This window comes from Trematomus bernacchii, unplaced genomic scaffold, assembly GCF_902827165.1.
Source record: "Trematomus bernacchii unplaced genomic scaffold, fTreBer1.1, whole genome shotgun sequence".
Lineage (NCBI taxonomy): Eukaryota > Metazoa > Chordata > Actinopteri > Perciformes > Nototheniidae > Trematomus > Trematomus bernacchii.
In genome coordinates this window covers 2164827-2184262 of record NW_022987973.1, presented here as the reverse complement: position 1 = coordinate 2184262, position 19436 = coordinate 2164827, and the positions used below count along the sequence as shown (strand labels likewise).

General features: G+C 39.5%; 1 protein-coding gene across 1 annotated transcript in view; it reads left to right on the top strand.

Annotated features, from left to right (window-relative positions):
• Positions 1–15965, top strand: part of LOC117471684 (transmembrane protein 266-like) — a 43921-nt gene extending 27956 nt beyond the window's left edge. The window contains exons 4-11 of the mRNA XM_034116861.1: positions 1242–1396; positions 3133–3206; positions 4527–4583; positions 4746–4884; positions 8756–8871; positions 10380–10575; positions 13838–13900; positions 14348–15965. Of these exons, the coding sequence (XP_033972752.1) occupies positions 1242–1396; positions 3133–3206; positions 4527–4583; positions 4746–4884; positions 8756–8871; positions 10380–10575; positions 13838–13900; positions 14348–14982 (1435 nt within the window). The 3' untranslated portion in view covers positions 14983–15965. The remainder of the gene's footprint in view (positions 1–1241; positions 1397–3132; positions 3207–4526; positions 4584–4745; positions 4885–8755; positions 8872–10379; positions 10576–13837; positions 13901–14347) is intronic.
• The last annotated feature ends 3471 nt before the right edge of the window (positions 15966–19436 follow it).

Genomic DNA, 19436 nt, shown 5'->3' with positions numbered 1-19436 from the left:
TGTGATTTAGTCTATAATTGTTTTTAAATTGCAAAATATCCAGATTCTTCAGCCATGAGTGCCGGATAATCAGTTTTTGAAGCCACAGTGACAGCGCAGCCATTTTGCCACCATTGCTGCGCATATTAACACCACGCCAAGGAGTGAAGACATGATCAGAGGAGAGGACTGCTCTGCCAACGTCTGTCTCCTCCATGCCAGTGCATGGGGAGAAGGGAAAGGTAGCGGCCAGCGCCAACTTTCCACTCCAGCTGGAGAGATGGTGAGAGGCATTGTTTCTCTCATCTCCTACTGTCAGCCCTTGTAGTAGCTGGTCTGTAAGACTAGCCTCTATTTTAAAATAGAAGTGAGTCATCTTGCCAGACACTTCAATGGCCTAAATGCTGGATTCTTACAGTACCTGGCAAAATACAGCTTTTAAAGTCTTCAAAATGTTCACCTACCATTTTCTCTGCAGGATATTTAAACACAGGAGATTGCATGTTAATGTGGTTAAAGTTTAATTGGAAATATTTAATATCATTTTATGTTGCCCACTTTGCTTAACTGATTTGGCTGGAAGTGACAGCCTTCTCTCTGGGCAGCATCCTACAGTGCCTCCCTTCATTGCCTTTTAAAAAGGAGTCCATCAATATGCCAGTCACACCTACAGATGCTGGTCCAGTCACTAATTCACAGAGCCTCACTGTCCCCATCTCTGTCAACGCTGTCTCTGAACACACTTCCTTTCACTTTGCTCTGGCCTTCAGCACCATGGATGTAAACTACCGCCCTCTGTTGGCCATGTCGGGGAGTTCAAATATCAAAATCAAACCATTGAAATATTGTCCAGCATTGCACTAAGACTGGAAGTTGATGCAAGTATTCAGTATCAATTTACTTGCTGTTCTGGAACATCTCAGTAGGTCAATCCGTCAATGTATTCTTTATTGGTCAACAATACATTGACTTGAAATAACAAAATGTATGACAATGAGAGAATAATACATTTAAATAAGGCCAGGCATGGCAAGTTTATTTATGTAGCACCTTTCAACACAAGGCAAATCAAAGTGTTTTACAAAAATGAAAACCATTAAGAACATTAAGAGATAAATGGTTTGCGCCAAGTATACTTTTATGACACATTGTTCATTTGTATTGTTTGTTTATAAAAATCTAAACATTGCAATAGTATAACACATACTGTTACCTGCAGTAATATTGAAAAACATATCTCTCGTTGTGTTTCCTCTCTTCAGGTCCAACTGGCTGAAGCCCTGCTGTGGGCGACGTGTCGCCCTGTGGCAGGTCTGTCTGCTGAGCGCTGGATTCAACTGCATCCTGGTGGCCTGCGTCATCCTCGTGGTGCTGTTCCTGTCTCTGGAGCTGCTCATCGACACCAAACTCCTACAATGTAAATAGTGGCTGCTTTTTATTCCTCCTATTTTAAACTGCAAAAGCATACATATTCTTCTTTAGCAATACACTGTGTGAGGTCCATGAAACACCTGGGAGTCAACCCGTGCAACACGCATGAGCCGCTCTACTGGAGGGAACTAATGGCTTTAGTGTCTGAAACGTTGCTTACTCACCTGGAGCTTTTCCTTTACTGTGAACAACCTGCCATACGTACAAATATGTATTTGTTTTAAAAAATCTATGTAAAATGTGTATAATTTTCCTTATCTCTCCTAGCATTTGCTTTTCAGCTAAACTCAACTCATCAGGCTGTAAAAAGTTTCAAAAGAATTATTTGAGTATTTAAATAGTATTCTAATGTACTCTAATTCAATTCAATTGGGAGGGAAATATTCTGTGTTAGACATTTCCCTAATCTATCCATGAATATGAGCGCATATGGATTAGAGCTGTCACATAATCAGATTTCACTACAGGATTACGTTGGCCGAAATAGTTATCCCAATATCTAAAAAATATTGGGGGGAGAACATTTGTATTTCAGTCAAATGTATCTTTGTGTTGTTTTATTCATGTGTGCATGGCATTTGGTGATGCAGACAAAGCGAGAATGGGAAAGAATAATAAATGAATGAAAGGACGGTTTATTTAAGTGATATTTTTATTACGTTACATTACATGTCATTTGTTAGATGCTTTTATCCAAAGCGACTTATAAAAACATAAAAACATGTTTCAAATATCATGGTTGTCATCAATACCGGTTCATCCGAATTCGGTGATAGTAAAACATTGAATCAGTGTGACTTTGAGTTGTGAACCTCATTCTGTTTCACTTTAGGGCACTTTACACAATTCATGTCTGAAGATCCATTGTTTGTATGTGCGGTAAAAATCATTATAACAGTCTTATGATTTACTCGATAAGCAGTCATGTGTATGCACGTAGGGCCCACTCCTCCGTACTCGTAGTCTTGCCAGCCACAGAGGAGCTGGTGGTGCCGGATGGTAAATGGTTGTGATGGAGAGCGTGATGGAGAAAGGTGATAATGAACCAAGTCTCTTGTCTTGATGACAGCAGCCCCACGTCCTCATCGATTACTGGCCAGCGTCCAGCTCCGATGATGGGGACTGCAGGACTCTATAGTGGCCTCAGATCTATTGTAATCCACTGCTGTGTCTGCAGCCACTCCTGCAAGACAAGCAGTGGAGTGGATAGTGTAAAAATAGAGTAAGTGTAGGAGTCCATGGAGAGATTAGTGGTGTAGGACCTGGGCAGATACAGGTTGGCTCTGTGGATTTAATGATGAACCCTGAGATATGTAAAATACTAGTAATGCTGATGGAGTGAATGTCACGGAGAGGATCAACGAGAGGTGTAATCATGGTAAAAGTTCAGGCAGTAAAGGGGGTTTCCCATTATGTTTGCTAAACCTTGTAATTTAAAATGACATTTTGTCACAAATGGCAGGTTATTTGACCAACAAAATGTACGGCCTTCTCTCACTAGGTTGGCAAATAAAATCTGCAACTGAAAAAGATGCCATGAAACACAGCTCAAGAGTTTATAGTAGTCCAGCCCAAAATAAATCAACATAATTGAAGTAAATGGAGGTGATTTTATTGTCCTAATTGGTTGTGCATGTATACAGGAACTCCTTTCTTTCTTGTCCTTTCTTGTGTATAACACTTTTGCAGAATAACATTTGTTTATGCTTCTTCTCTCAACAGTTTCCAATGCTTTCCAATTTGCCAGCATAATCCACTGGATCAGCCTTATCATCCTGTCCCTCTTCTTTTCAGAGGCAAGACATGTTTACTATTGTCTTTAAACCTTACTCTGATCTTATAGTCATCAGTTAGGTTTAATTATTTTCCCTTCTCTTTGCTTTTGGTGTTTTGCATGATGTTTTATTGACACAGAAGTCCTTCAGGGGCACAAACATCTTGCATTTCTTTTAAATGAATTGAACACATTTGTTTCACTGTTGATACTATCATATATGTATTGCAAAATAGGTACACAGCTGAGGAAAGCATTGCACGTGGCTGCCATGTATTTTCCTGTAGTGTATTGTCTATTCAGGATTCAGCCTTTGCTTAAGAAAGGTGTGATGGTTGGTAAAATGTCTAATGTGTAAACCATGATTGCAATTAGTGTTAATAACATTTGAGCTATTGTTTGATAAGATAATGTCTTACCATCACTTTATAAATGTTAAATACAAAAGGGGAGGGGGAGGGCGCATGTTTGGCCCACAGGCCTCCACTAAGGTGCGAACCAATTACCCCGACAGCCTCAGCCCCGATGCCCTAAACCAAACATTAATTACCAGAGAGCCAACAGGAGCAATAATTAAGGCTGAGCTTAATGAGCAGTGGGGATGGGGTTACAGTGATACGATCCATCTAAACACCTCAACCACTGACATCACAGAAGAAGAGTCATCTGGGAATGATGATAGATAGATAGAGTATACCACCAGCCAGCCCCTTACACCAATCAGAAAACTTTTTTTTTTTAAATGTAGGCGGGGTCATTTGACACCAGCACTGTTGTCCAACATGTGTCATGTCTGACTGCTCCTGCTAATCCATCATTGGGACAATGATGGATTAGCAGGAGCAGTCAGACATGACACCCCATGCTAATTAGAGTGTAAATCAATGGCCCTGCTCAACAAAGGGTCCAACAACCAACAGCATTTTCAAAGCACAATGTGGAATTTGATATGTTGCAAGTGTTTGTTTTGTGAGTCAAAGATCAAGATCAGGGAAGATCATTGAATCATGTAGCTAGCATACTTGCTTGTAAAAGACTATTTTTTGTGTGCATGCACTTTACATTTTCTACTAATCAAAGACTGCTACTTCAGTTTTTTATTTGAATTTCTTGTGAGGTCAACAAAGAGATCTATCTTAGTTATTATTCCACTGAAAATAATATTTAAAGAAGAAAACTGTACTGCACAGGCCTCCTCTTAGTTTCTAGTCTGATTTCTTGCATCCTAACAAAAGGTGTTGAATGTGATGACACCTCAAAGGACTAAGAATATCAAGATCTTTTTATATGTATAAGTCGATCTATTTTAATGCTTTCATTTATCTCTCCCTGTCTGTTTTAGACTGTCTTCAGAATTGTAGTGCTCGGGATCTGGGACTATATAGAGAACAAAGTGGAGGTCAGTGCTGGTGTTGTGTGTTTATTCATTGATGACCGGTTTTTATATTGGTGACTTGTTCTAATGTGATATCTATATTTCACCCCCCCAATATTTTCGAAAATACAAACACAACACCATTAGTGCTTTGTTGACTTTTGTCTGTGCTTGTGTGTCTGCCAGGTGTTTGATGGCGCCGTCATCGTGCTGTCCCTGGCCCCCATGGTGGCCTCCACGGTGGCCAACGGGCCCAGCAGCCCCTGGGACGCCATCAGCCTCATCATCACTCTACGCATCTGGAGGGTCAAGAGGATCATTGATGGTGAGGCAGGCAAAGACCTTGTAACCATTAAAGATGTTTCAGTAAGACTGAAGGAAACAGGCTCTCTCTTAACTCAAAAGGATTACACATGTATAAGAAGCAGCTTGCTTTAACAGAGCTAAATGACCCCATTCTCTCCATGATTATACAAATGATTTACTATTCAGAGACATATAGCTATTGATCATGATTCATAGTAAATTGCTGCCACTCTGCTAACTTGTATTGATTGTAAGGGAATGGTTCGGTAGACTCAGAGAGGCCATAATGAATATAGTAGATGTTCTTTATGCTAATTCTGAGCGGTTCGATATCTGTTCGGAGGTCACCCTCACGGCGGGCCTCTGACAGCATACAGGATCTCAGTGTTCAATGTGTTCATGTCTAAAGAGACAGTGGACAAGGGTTTTCCCTAATATCTCCCTTTGAAGAAACGGTTGGATATTTTAGGAAATACCTTTTTTGCTTTTACTTGCACTTGTTTCCATAAGGCCAGAAGGAATAGCAAGAAGTCCGATTGTATGGAAGTCTATGACAAAATGACCACATTTCATACTAAACCTTTTAAACAACAGCGTATGCTTTAGGGTGTAGCTACCTTGTGATTGATACCGTTTTGGTGTCGTCCATTTCATAGTCTTAGAATTTTAGCCCTTAGTATATGAAAGTGTGTTAAGTCTTTCTCTTGTGTAACTTCTGGTTCTAAAAAAAAAACTGGATGGCAATGGCCAACGCACAAAATCTGACGCTTTTAAACAGTTCAAGGATAATAATTTTCAAAGTAGCCCAGTCAGCCCAACAGAACCTTACATAGCTCCCAAACAAACATGTTATATCCATAAAAAAAAGATAAAAACAAGAGGAATTGTGTTAAAGTCTTTGTGGTAAGCTAAGCTATCTGACTAGATCTAGTGTGTATATCAATCTTCTCATTAAACCTGCAGACAGAGAGGCAATAAGCACATTACCAAATTGTAAACACTGCCCTTCTGTTGTAGCCTGCCTATTTAACTTCAATGAGGGATAGGCCTACGCACATCAAACACTGTTATTTTATTTATCTTTTAATATATATTATATTCATGATAAACACCTGAATCAACATTTCTGCCTTGGTTGATTTCAGGATGGCTTTATCCAAACTCTTTATCATAAATGAGTTCATTGTTTTAATCAATCAAATATATTGAACTCAAAGGGACACATCATAATGACATGATTAATAATTGAAGGAATCAATACAATATAGCTTTCAACAACATTGATTGACTCGGTGAAAACATTTAGCAGGAGCATGTGTCCTGCTATCACGCTGCTGCGGTGTTTGTTTCATGGAATTAACTTGTGATTTTCCTCCAACACACCTCGACCTGCTGGCTTTGATATTTGTGATTGATTGAGTTTCTGTGCTGGGCAGGCGGCAACACACCTCAGAGGGAAACAAATACACTCAACCCAATAAATGTACAGCTGAGGGACCGGCTCAGTTATCGTACGAGAGAGATTGAGACTCTTGCAGAATTAGCTTGACGTATGAATCGTCAATGGTTGTGTCAGCCCGATGGGAGTGGAAATACTGAGGAGTGAACTGCAGCAGAATTTAAAAGGACCAGAAAGCAGAATACCTAAGCAGAGTGATATGTCAGATAGGAAATATCCACCTCCCAAATGTGTTGAAAATAGTTGATCCAAAGAAATACATAGAACTGGAAATGTTAAATTCCTCCTATCAATCTGTTGCATTGACTTTAGAACCCACATTTTCTGTTTTTGTCAATTAATACATTGATGCAAATAATAATGAATTAAAATCAATATTTGTGCAAGTGCTTTAAACGGAGCCATTTTTACCAAAGTCAACAACTTTCCCTTAATAGCAAGTGATACATAATAATGAGAAATGGTATAATGCATTGTTTTAAAAGAAAATCACATTACACATTGAAAGAAACCAGCCTCTGTCAAGTCATTGTGTGACAAACAGATCAAATATGCAGTAGCCCAAATGTGCTTTCACTATATTGTGCAGCTAAATAATGAACCTGTGATCGAGCTTTTCATGCCTCTTTGAATTCTTACTGCACTAACCCCATCTGATGTCCCCACTTTTTGCAATGTGTGTGTGCCAACCTGACTATAAATAGGTACGCGAGCATGTGGCGACGGCTGCGTGCGTTGCTCTGCTCACCCCCAAATTTACTCGCACTGCTCTTTTTTTAAGTACACCTTCCCATCCTGCTCCAGAAAGTGTGTCATTTAAAAGTGTGCAGTCAATATTTTAACAGGCGGAGTTGCTTTAATTAATAAAGACTTGATTTGATGCATCACTTCAAGCACGGCTGCAGATTATTCTTCCTGTACTACAAGGAATTGTTTAATTAACATGATAAAAGATCAATGAAATGAATGAACACATAAATAAATAATCAGTTGCAGTTTTGTGTGGAAAAAGATTGGCGAGAGATGACAGGAGAGGATTAAAGCTGGAGTTTGTTGCTTTTGTCTCCCCCCTCTGGCAGTAGGAATAATTACACTATTAGAGGAACCATGGCGACGGAGCATCAGCTCAGAGTATGGTGCAAGATACGTTTGTAGAAGAAGAAGCTCCAGAAAAAAAAAGAAACTTAAAAATAATGAAAAGAGTAAGAATTCAGGGGAAAACCTGAAGAAAGCAGGATAGATGCGTCAAGCTCACCTGCTGGCCTATCTCTGCCAGCGCAGGAAGTCACACAGACGCCAGTTAATCAGCATTATGGGAACCTGCTTGGCAAAGGCTCAAATGCAGCCAACATTCATTTATATGAAAAAGCCCCACACAGCTTTAAATCTATGAGAGAGGTTAAGGGAAAGAAGAAAAAGTGATTCAAGGACGGCCAAAGTGTTCTGGCAACACTTCAGTGCAACACTGTGTTAGGAAGAAGTTGCAACTCTTTTGGTCATTTGATCACCAAGAATATACAACTAGAAATATTTCCATATTGGTACACAAAGTAGGTCAAAGTCCTCATGCCCAGGCTTGTTGTTTTTGTTGATTGTACTGCATTTTGTTTTAAAGGAGCAGTTTTGTCAAACTCCTTTTTACTGGATTTGATAGTTTGTCACATACATGTCTTCGTGGACTGTTTCAAGAAGATAGTATTACAAGGTATCGCTCCTCCAAAAAGTAAAGCTCATAAAAAGCTTCTGGACAATAATACAAATCCGTAGAAACTGCAAATGATCATCTGATGATTATGCAAAAAAGTCCTTTAAAGTAACTCAAACAACACTAACGGAGTGTTAGCTCTGCAAAATAAACTATAAATTGAGTCTAACGTTTTTTCCCAAAAAACATTTAATCAAAACACAAATAAATGACTTTAGTTTATCTACATGTTGTTACATTTGTCAAGTGAGATACCAGTATCACTGTGCATGGATTCATCTGCCTGGTATTGTCATGTTGACACTGAGTTGAGTAAAGCACACGTGATGACTGTGATCAGACGACGTTGTCGGGGATCTTGGGCTTTTTGCAATATATCTAATCTGAGATCAAAATGTACGAAAACTTTGTGACACCCTCCCAAGTCGGCATGAAACAAGATCCATGTGGAACATTTTCAGCACCTTGCAAAATGCATTCAGTACAGGTATAGGGTTACTGGTAACCAGTAATTAATGAGCTTTGCATATGTGATGACAGACATATATGGAGTGAAGGACGAATGTTCCACCAACACTGACCTTTGACCTTGATGCGCTCGATGTAGTTTACCAGCTGTCTTGATGCCTCCAGTCAATACATTTCAGACCATTTAAATATGTAGTTCCATGATCTAAAATGTGTTATTGTGTATGTTTTAAAACTATGTTGCCCCTTTTCTGTCAGCTTATGTTCTTCAAGTCAAAGTGGAGATGGAGTGTGAGATCCAGCAGTGTGAGAAGACGAAGGCTGTGAGGGAGGAGCAGCTGGAGCGTCTCACTCAGATCTGCCAGGAACAGGCTGTGAGTACCAACAAATCACTCATTTAACCTGAACACTGCATCCCCCATACACCTACACAACATACTCTTGTAAGAAAACAGGAAAAACACACAATTTATCGCATCCACTCAACACAGTATATGGGTCCTGGTGCACGTCACACCCGCTTACCAACAACTTTGAAGCGGTACTGCATGAGGACGGAGACATAATGTGTGTAGTCAGCAATTTTTTTAAGAAATGTGGGTCATAAAGTAAGTAGCATATGGTTGGAGGGGGGAGTGGATCATGATGCAGCTATTTCACACTTTTTAATGTACACACTATTGGAATCTGTCCACAGTTTTGTCTCAGTTCTGCATGATGGTAGAATCTTTTAAAGCCACATTTTAACCCAAGGACTGAAATGAATACTCAAAAGACAGAATACAAACTCAGACTCACTTGTAGGAAAGTAGACACACATAATTACTTTAAGTTTATATTGTATGCCAGTAGTAAAACATTACAATTCAAATGTTGAGGTTTCTCACAGACTGCTTTATGATCATTTTATAGTCAAAAATATATAACCATAAGGGTCTGACTTAGACCACATAAGCCCATTTGCAACTGTCAGCTAATGTTCCACCAGAAGAGGGCAGCAGTACCTTACAAAGAGGTTCAGTCTCTCCATGTATTTTATGATTCCTGAGCGCACACAGGGTGAAGATCCCATAAGGCAAAATGCAGACTATAATAAATATTGATAAAGACTTAACCTTCAAATGAGCTTCCAAGTTCAGGTCTGAGACGACCAGACATGAATAATTATAGGAAAATGATTTAGTATAAGAAAGGAAATGATCAGACCGTTTAAAAGAATTATGTGAATCAAGTTGTTCATTATAAATGTGGGCAATAGTTTTTCAGTTTCTATTTAAATGCACACTTTGGGTGATAACTCCTGCCATATGTTCAAATATGACCTTTGTCAAAACGTAGGGTGATTTAAGAATACATTTGGAATAAAGTAATACAAACCCTGAGCAAGTTTAATTAATTATTTGTAATTCATTGTGTGTATTCAGCATTCCAAAAACCCTGATATCAATACAAAGAGACATCACAGCTGTAGATTAGAGGAGCATACAGTTTACTCAATACATTATTAGATAATGCACTTGAAGTAATGCTGAAAAAATAAATCACAAATAATCAACCATATAAATATAAGCATAGACAATCTTTATTTGTCAAAGCATTTAATGTTTGATCTTTGATGGCGTCAAAGGCCCTCAGTATGAAACTGCACATAATGTTAACTACTCCATCAAAATGTTTAAATCATACTGTACATGTTCCCTAGAGAAAATAGATTTAGTTATCACGTTTGACCTGAGCCTGTATCTTTGGCCTTTCCTCTTGCCTTCCCCGTCATTATTTCCATCTCTATCTTCGTCACTCATCCGTTTTTTAAATCCATCCCTACACTTTCACCCTCGCCTAATCTGCTGATTCTCCCGTTTGTTTCACTGACCATCTCCAGTTTGAGATCCGGCAGCTGAGGGCCCATCTGGCCCAGCAGGACGTGGACCTGGCAGCAGAACGTGAAGCAGCCATGCAGATCCACCATGGGTGGGGCAAACAGGGCAGGAGTTTTCAGGTGGTGGAAGGCCTGCCTCCTGGGGAGTTTGACGATGAGGGCGGCCAGAGAAACCCCAGGGAGCCACATCCCACAGCAGGTAGAGATAACACAGAGTTGTTATGGACAGGCTTGCAAGATATTAAAAGAGTGATTAGATTTAGTAAAAATAAAGCATCCAAGGTTGATCTGCAACGACTGTCAGAAACAAAGCATTTAAAAAACAATTTACCTTCCCTTCTGACACAAATGTTGTCTTAAACATGTCCTGCAGAGAGGTTAAGAAGTAGGTTACGGTTGGAAACGCTTTTTCTAACACTGAAAATGAATTAATCGAAGCCATAAGCCTGTGGCGTTAAACATCTAGCTAATTTGAATACACACTATGCCAGGTGCAGTGTGTTTGCTTGAGGAAGCAGCATGACAAACCAGGAGAGAGGTGCAGCATAACGTATGTACATAATAATGTGGAACAAAAAGTCTCTAACAGTGTAACATCAGGTGAACTGGATGCCAGAGCAGTGTACGGTTAATCTGGAGCAGTAGCCCTGGAGCATCTTCGAGGCCAAGCTCTTAGCCCCTCTGCACTCGCACACAACACCCATCTGACCGCAGGCGCTCCGGGATCAATATGAGGGCAAAAAAGCTTTTAGGATCTGGGGAATCCTGCAGAAAACAAGCATGTTCTGTGACACTGCGTCAGCTTGCATGGGCTTCTGTCATGCCCCAACTATCTCTCTGGGCAGGCTTGGCGAGGCCAGCCTGCCCAGACCACTTGGGCTATTTCAGGTACAGAGTGCTCTGTGCATTGGGTCTTGTTCGGGGAGAGTTGGCTCCTGTCAACATCTGTTCCCCTTCACCTGCAAACCACAATAGGGCACCATGAGGCTCCGCAGCAGCCACAATATTACCCTAAGGGCATAGTGGGAAATCTGGCTCTCAGAAACAAGTGTGGCTTTTTACAGATACATGGTCACTGGGAGGAGCACTTAGGCCACAGGGCTCAAGTCAAGTTGGGTCAGCTCAAATCAAACCACGTTTATTGGTTTTCCTCAATTTGGCACAGTCTCAATGGGCTTCTCTCAAACTCACCTGCATGTCGCTATCAAACTATCAAGAACTGTTATCAAGGCAGTGGGCTTCACAAGGATGATATCTCAGGAGATGAATGTGTATGTCACCTAAAGTACCAAACCGTGTAGACTTTGAGAACAAAGGGACAAATCAACATTGATCAATAAGCTGGTGGAGTTCTCGCTCAGATTTTGAGAAGGTTGTAGGCAAGCTATTGGCTCTGTGAGACTTTCCGATAGCAGTGCTTTGAGCTAAATGGTATCGTGCTTACAAGGACAGTGGTAACATGTTGATTTTAAGCAGTTATAGTGCTTAACATGTTCATCACTTGAAATGTTTCTGTTTCCTGCCTCGGGACGACAGATGTAAATGAGCATTTTAGCTAACATATTTTCAATACATCTTGCGTTTTTTTTAAACTGATGGTTATTTGCATGCTCTGACTCTATCGAAGAAAGAAATAAATAAAGTTAAGATCATCTTGATTTAGCATGTTGGCATTCCGACATTTGGAAATTTGCACCAAACACAAAGTAGAGCTGAAGCATGGGAATGCCATTAAATACATTCAAAAAGTCAAAAAACATGGTGAACTAGAAGTCAGGGGGTCACTAAAGTTTTGAGAACTAATTCCAAAAGGGACATGAAAGCCTTTACTACATTTTACAGCATAGAATCCAATAGTTTGCGATACATTTGTGCCAAAACCACACAAAGGAAAGGAAAGTTAATGGGATGTTAAGTCTGCAGGCTCCATGGGGATCATGAATGTCTGTACAGAAGACAGACATTGCCATTGCCATAAGCCATACTGCTAACACAGCTAAATGGCATATATGATATAAACCTCCCAAACTGTGAAACTATTATGTTATTAAACCACACACTAAAAATAATATTTAATAGATACTGGTTGCTTAGTTTATCCTAACATTAGCAGCAGCTGTTGCTCATCTGACTCTCTTACCTATAGTATAGACTGATACTCAGCCATCACAATTATAGTTTAGTTTTGAACTGAAAGGACCTCAGCATGTCACCTCTCTTTTTCCACAGAAGACAGCCTGCTAACTTGACTGTCACAGAAACACGGGCAGAGCCTTTTATGCATGCTGGACAGCCCATTCTTTTTTCTCAAGACTCATGTGTTATTAATTGTGGAGCGATTGTCTCAGTCTTGTTTTAGTGAGTGCAATGCTTCCTCTCGAGGGGTGGCTCAGGGATTAATATTTTAGACAGAAAAATAAATGAAATTACCCATCAGAGTCTGCAGCATGTCCCAGGGGACGGGGGCTAGCACTCAGGGTACTCTGGGTTCGCACTCAGCCAGCGGACAGTGAGCTCAAGACCAATCAAGCGAACAGAGGAGCATAGCAGATCACAGCCATTCACCACGCACACAGAGGCCAGCTAGACTGGAGGGATCTGGGCCTGAACAAAGAGCTCCCACTCTCCCTCTTTTCCCCCGTTCCTCTCATCCCTGAAACCAACCCCACCCTGTCCCTGTCCCAGTTTATTTCTGGTGCACCAGGGTGCAGCTAATGCACAGCGTAGCAGTGCGTGATCCTGGCCACTTGACAATAAAGTACCTGCTGCCTGGGGCAGAAGTCATCTCTGTCAATATTATGTTGTAAACACAAGAGATATTTTCCATTTGCACTAGTTTAGGTGGTTAACAGTGAAATGGACCTACATACAAAAAGGTATGTAATCCAATTACAGTCTCTGCCACATGGAGTATTTTGCCAGACGGCCACTGTAAATAAGATTTTGTTCTTAATTGACTTGCCTGGTTAAATACAAAAACATTGGCAGTGTGAGTCAGTTACACAATAATTCACCCATATTTGCCCAGTTCTATATTTGAATTAACATGCCATTTATGTTCCATTCAGTTTTTATATTATAAATAAAAATATATCAGTTAAAACAGTATTGATAAATGCAAAATCCAAAATTTCAAAACCAGACATTGCAAATAAGAACTGTGATACCAATGTCCTAATAGTAACAGTGCCCACATACATGTTTTGCATATTTAATGAGAAAACACAACAAGGCATGTTTTTCCTGTTAAGACGTACCGTATAGTCCTCGACTGGCAGATTTTCCAAGGAGTTAATAGTTCCCGATTGCAGATGCAAACTTTAAAAGATGATACAGAATCATATTCATGCTGTCTACAGACATCAGTTTCAGAAAATATCTAAAAAAGTCACCCCCTATGGCAACACGTGGGTGTTGTTATTTTCAAATAGTAATAACCTAAATGTGTTTTTATATGTCAGATCCAGTTGTGCGTGATGACATGAACAACTACATCAGCCAATACTACAGTGAAGCTAGCAGTGGTAAGTGACAGTGAACATCAACTAATGCCACCCCATGTGAGTAAAGCAGTGAATACAAAGTCTTATTGATTGGTTATAGTGAAATAAAGCAATAGGTCAACGGACAATACTTCATGGTTCATATGTCTAGTCATAGATGTGGCTGAAATCTCAATGTAATAACTCAAAATGTACATTATCAGAAAAAATGTTATTCTTTACGTATGATGCATTTTGTATAATGTTATTTAACAATACAAATTTACATAAATTCGCATTTAGCCAATATGAGGATAGAAAATATCTGAGACATTAACAGAGATAGCAGCATAATTATTTACATGTTTTAGAGTTTTGTTGACATGACTGAAAATAACATGTTATGCACTTCTTTAGACTAAAGTAAAAGGATAATTTGTTTAACTTTAGATGTCCTGCTTTCTCTAAATGTACACAATGTTTTTCAAGATGCTGGAGCTTCTGGCCTCGGAGCCCGGGTCATCACCACGGCAGCCATTGACGTCCACCTCCCCACCAATCCAAATCCCATCCAGTCAAACCAGATGCTTGCCATGGAGCCGATGGGCAGCGCTGTGAGTGATGCCTCAAACAGCCTATCACGGTCCAGCGGCAGCCTGACGGCCCGCCCCCACAGCCTGAGCAGCCACATCCCGGGGTCCTCGATGACAGACTGCAACCCAGCTCAGGAGCTCAGTCTGAGCTACAGCACCCATCTCTGCCCCCCCCCTCCCTGCTCAGGCAAGGACCCCTGCAGGGACCCCAGCATGGTAGTGCAGGAGCTGCTCTCCTCCCTCTCTGAGGACTCCTGCCTTGCTCAAAAGGGCCTGGTAGTGGACCCTGTCAACCTAAAGCTTCCCAGCCCTACTGGCTCAGAAAAGGCGAGTCCTGAGCTGGACAACAGAATAAACATCTTCAACCGCAGGAACCAGGAGGAGAGGCGGGGCCGGGGCGGGGGCTGCGTGCTGCTGCAGACCAAGCCGCTGATCCACCTGCAGGGCAGCGGCACGGAGCCGTCCCTGGAGGAGAAGTACCGGCTCCTGGGGCCCGCTGACACGCCTCTAGAGGGCATGCCTGATACATAAGCTACACAGAAACAGAAGTCTTTTCTTTTTGCTGCCACCATGTTCGGCACATTTCTCAACTCTTGTCACAGGTCAAATCTCGTGAGAGGTTGTGTAAATCCAATCTTAGCCAATCCAGAGCAAGCTTGAGCCTTAGCTTCAGGCTAACACTGATGCTCCTTAACGTGACGTGTTCAGAAGTCAATAGTAGAAATGACAATAAGAACTCTTAGGCCCTTTGCCATACTGTCCAACCTCCCCTGCTCCTCTGATGGATTTTTGATACAAGAAATTCCCTGATAAAGCACAACAAAGACTGTAACATCCTAGTAAGGGGAGCCAAATGTGTTCTTGGACACATTCTTCATCAGGAATTCTCACTCTGAAAAGGTCCTAAATGCACTGAACTTTACATGTATTAAAACCAGCAAGGGGCCATTCCAGCCTATACTGAACAAAAGCGTTATCTCTGAGCCGTGTTGCAAACCAAGACACTGTTCTCTGTTCTTGGAATTTCAAGCAGTTAAAAAAAAGTGTTTTTTATTCTTCTCTTTTATTTGTTCTTGTTTTTTTCCTTTCAATTGGTATGAACAACTTTAAACATCAGTAATGCTGTTTCTTGTTTAAACAGCCACAGGGTACAGTACATAAGACTGGCTTAACTTTGCCTTTTTGTCACTTATTTGTTTGATTTGAAACCATGGACCATGATCCCAATTTATTGAATAGCATTTTTGTTTGACTTTTTGAAAAAAAAAACATGAGTAGGGTACATGTGTGTGGATGAAATGAAAAGGTAAGTGAGTGGATTCTTCACATGAAACTAGATTGGAGTGCTTGTAGCATGAACCTTTAAAAGATATGTGCCCTAAATGGCAAGCAAATTCTTTGCACTTTAATGTTTACAGACACTTTTGTAAACTTGATATGGAGGAAGTTATTGCCAAATGCAGGTGTTGTCATTTGAATGAAAATAGCAAAAATAAAAGTTAGTATTTCCTTAACTTCTTTATGTTTACTGACTTTAATACATCATACATTTGAAGCTGTATCAAACGCGATAAAACCACTGAGTCTAATCCAATTTCTTTCTATTCACAGGCTCCTTGTTACACACTGCACTGTACAACAGTATTCCATTAGCATCATCTCCCGTGCATATGATTTAGAAAAGTCTGAATTATTTAAGGTTATTAACATTGGAAGATCCGTCAACTGCTAATTGGTCAAGTCATTGTAAGTGTGTCGTGAGAAGTATCAGCTCCCTCTAATTACCCCCATAATATCATTAATTCAGAAGATAGACTGCTGTACCATTTTGTTGCTTGTCAAATGTTTACAAGTATCTAGAGAATGTTTTAATTGTTAATAACTATTACTGCAACAATTAAGCTATTATCAAAAGTGTTTTTCAATTATGATAACTAAGTATTAATTTTCAGATCTGGGTGTGTGGATTGTTTGTAGCCGCCTAATTGAATCTGCAATTAACACAGTACATGCGGGACCAAGGGGACTTTTTTTTGCAGACGCAAAACCAAAGAGTCCTCTTGCTGAGTAACTGATTTGAAGCCTCGACTCTGAATTCAAACGACTATTATGGTAAGACTTAATCTGTATTCTATGGACCTGTGACCGGAAACAATACAATAATAATAATAATAATAATAATAATAGCATCTTTTAAAAGTAGTTTTTTTGCAGCCTAAATAACTCCCCATGTCCTATATTCTGGCATTTCAGTTCCTATTATTTTATTGTCTAAGGAGTGTAGCAGGTATATTATATTTTGTAGGGTGATTCGTTTGGAAACTTCTTTAAAGATGTGAAATGTAGAGGTTTATACAATATGTGTTACATGTTGAAAGGAAGCAGCATACAGGCTGACATGTAAGAAAATAATAATTAACACACAGAACACCTTATGATGCTTAAGTGACATTAGCCCATGCCCATCATAGTTCACCCTGTAACAAGTAAATGCTGAAGGACAGCAGTCAATAGCTTTGTGTGTGAAGAGGCTGCATACCGTATCATTTACAGTTAAACTTCAGCAGGCAACATGTGAATATCTGTCTAAATGACAGCCAGGCGAACTTATGTTATTTTGGAATACATGAGTCAGTTTTTAACTTGATATGAATATGGATCAGTGACACAACAATTCACATTAACCAGGAGCGATGCCCCAGTATTAGAAGGCCACGACATAAATGGCTTTTGAGGGCAACGGCATGGGTCCATTTTCTCAGTAGTCGACTGTACTATCATAAAAAATAAGGTCAATTGATGCAAACATTAGCCTCATTACAAAATGTTGAATAAGAGATTAAAGAATAACAACCCTATGTATTACATCTAAACAATTAAGCAGGGTTTTTAATGCAACGGAATAATTACATGTAAAAGAGCCTTGCTATTTGGAAGCTCTATGCGTCACTAATACAAAAGAAATGGTGATATTTAAACTAATGATAACTTGTTTAAAGTTTAAATAATCTCTGCCTGAAAATATAATATAATAATAGTAATGTTCTACTGAATAAAAATACTGTAATTAACAGAACAAATGTAGAGGAATAAGGAAATAACAACCAATCAAAAGCAACTTGATGATGTAACACATGGTAAAAACCACCTGATCCCTAAAATCAAATTTTCTAATCAAAGAAAAGTGTTTTTATTGTATTCAGATGACAACTGTGTGTGTTGTAGGTTTTTTTTTTTTTAAGCATGTAAGTTGATATGCACCCTTCTCACTATAACTACACCCACCACATCAATCTTGTTTACAAAACCAACAATGCCTATCGCATGCCATGGAACAAGTAAATAAATAATGATATGCTTGGCTCTCGACACACACAAAGGAATCCTGTTGAATATGGGTGCCAAAGCTCGGCTCAGCCTCTATCTGTCACCGCGGCCTTGGTATTAATGTCACAAGGTGCTGTTCCTCAAACACTTCTAGATTAACCAGCCTGGTAATAGAAGGTTTTTACGGTTCAACTTCTAGCTCCACACTGAGAAACACTGCCCAGCTAGGAAGCTCAATTATGTGTACACTTAAAACAGATAATAAACAAAAGGTGATGCCGAAAGCCCTTCCTCTACTACTAAAGGACAAATGAAAGGTGTGGCTAAATCATTCATATGAACCCAATTTGTCAATACGTATCATTCCAGTTCAGACTGAGTTAAGTGTTCAATTTTGACAGGCAGGGACACTGAGCAGACCGTTAGGAGACGTGCTTAGAAGTAAATTGCTTTTGGGACGTCTCCAACGAATCAAGAGGTACAGTCCCTGTCACGCTCACAGGAAGCTAAGTGAATTAACAGTGACCATTAGACTCTTAATAATTTAAATGTTTTAATAATGGCACAGAGGAAGTCACTTTAACTGCATTAACATTACATGATCATTGTTGATTTATTTACTGACTCTTTGGATAAGATAATGACCTCCTTCCTTCCTTACGATAAAAGAGGTATACGACCTCACTGAGTTAACCTTTAAACATTTGAAACCTTTTGTCCGAATGATGTTTTAATTCACACATTTGAGAGCAAACAAGACATGAATTCAAATGTTTAGACAATTAGTTCCCACAAAGGACACTTTGCTTTGGTGGGTCATATTATTTATGTTACGGCTGCACAGATCAAAAAGACACCAAACATACATTTTAAATGCTATTACCAATTAAATATGCTGGATTTGTATTATTATATAATCTGTGTACAAGTGTATTTAAGCCATAAACATATTGGAAAGTAAACACTCTGAAATCAAAAAATCAAGTGCTACATTTCTGCATTATTTCTAATGGTGTCTTAAATGCCCGAGCTATGCTAAGTTACACTAAGTGGAGAGTGGGATGTATGACTATGGTGAACGGTGTGCAGTGGATAAGTGTATTAGGTTTTAGACCCAGTTTAAAACCTCCAAAAGAACAGCTTTTCAAAGTTTAGTAAAAATCTACCTAATATTGCTTTCCCCCCCAATTAATTCTTCATAAAGTTGTTTCCAGTAAACCACATGTCCACAATCTCTACAGTGAATTATAGTTTCTAAAAAACAAAGTGAGTTTGCAAAACATACAGGACATGGAAAAGAAAAACGTTTATCCATTTGGCAAATTTGGAAATGTGTTTAATAAGATTCACTTTTATTTGTTTTCGCTGCACATATACGTATTGATTTTCAAAGTACCTCCAAAAGCACTAACTGACTGTGATAGACTATTCGCATTGAGGAAATCGTAGCGACCAAATCAGAGCCAAAAGGTGAGTTAATAATGGACTCATATTCATTGGATTGCCAAAAACAAACGTCTAAATTAATGCTTATTTTAGATAATATTGATGCCATATTGCTGATGGTATATTAATTAACAAGTCCTTAATACGATTCAACATCATGTACATAGTCAGCTACTCGGAAGATGTGTGCATCTGTGTCTTTGTTAATGGCC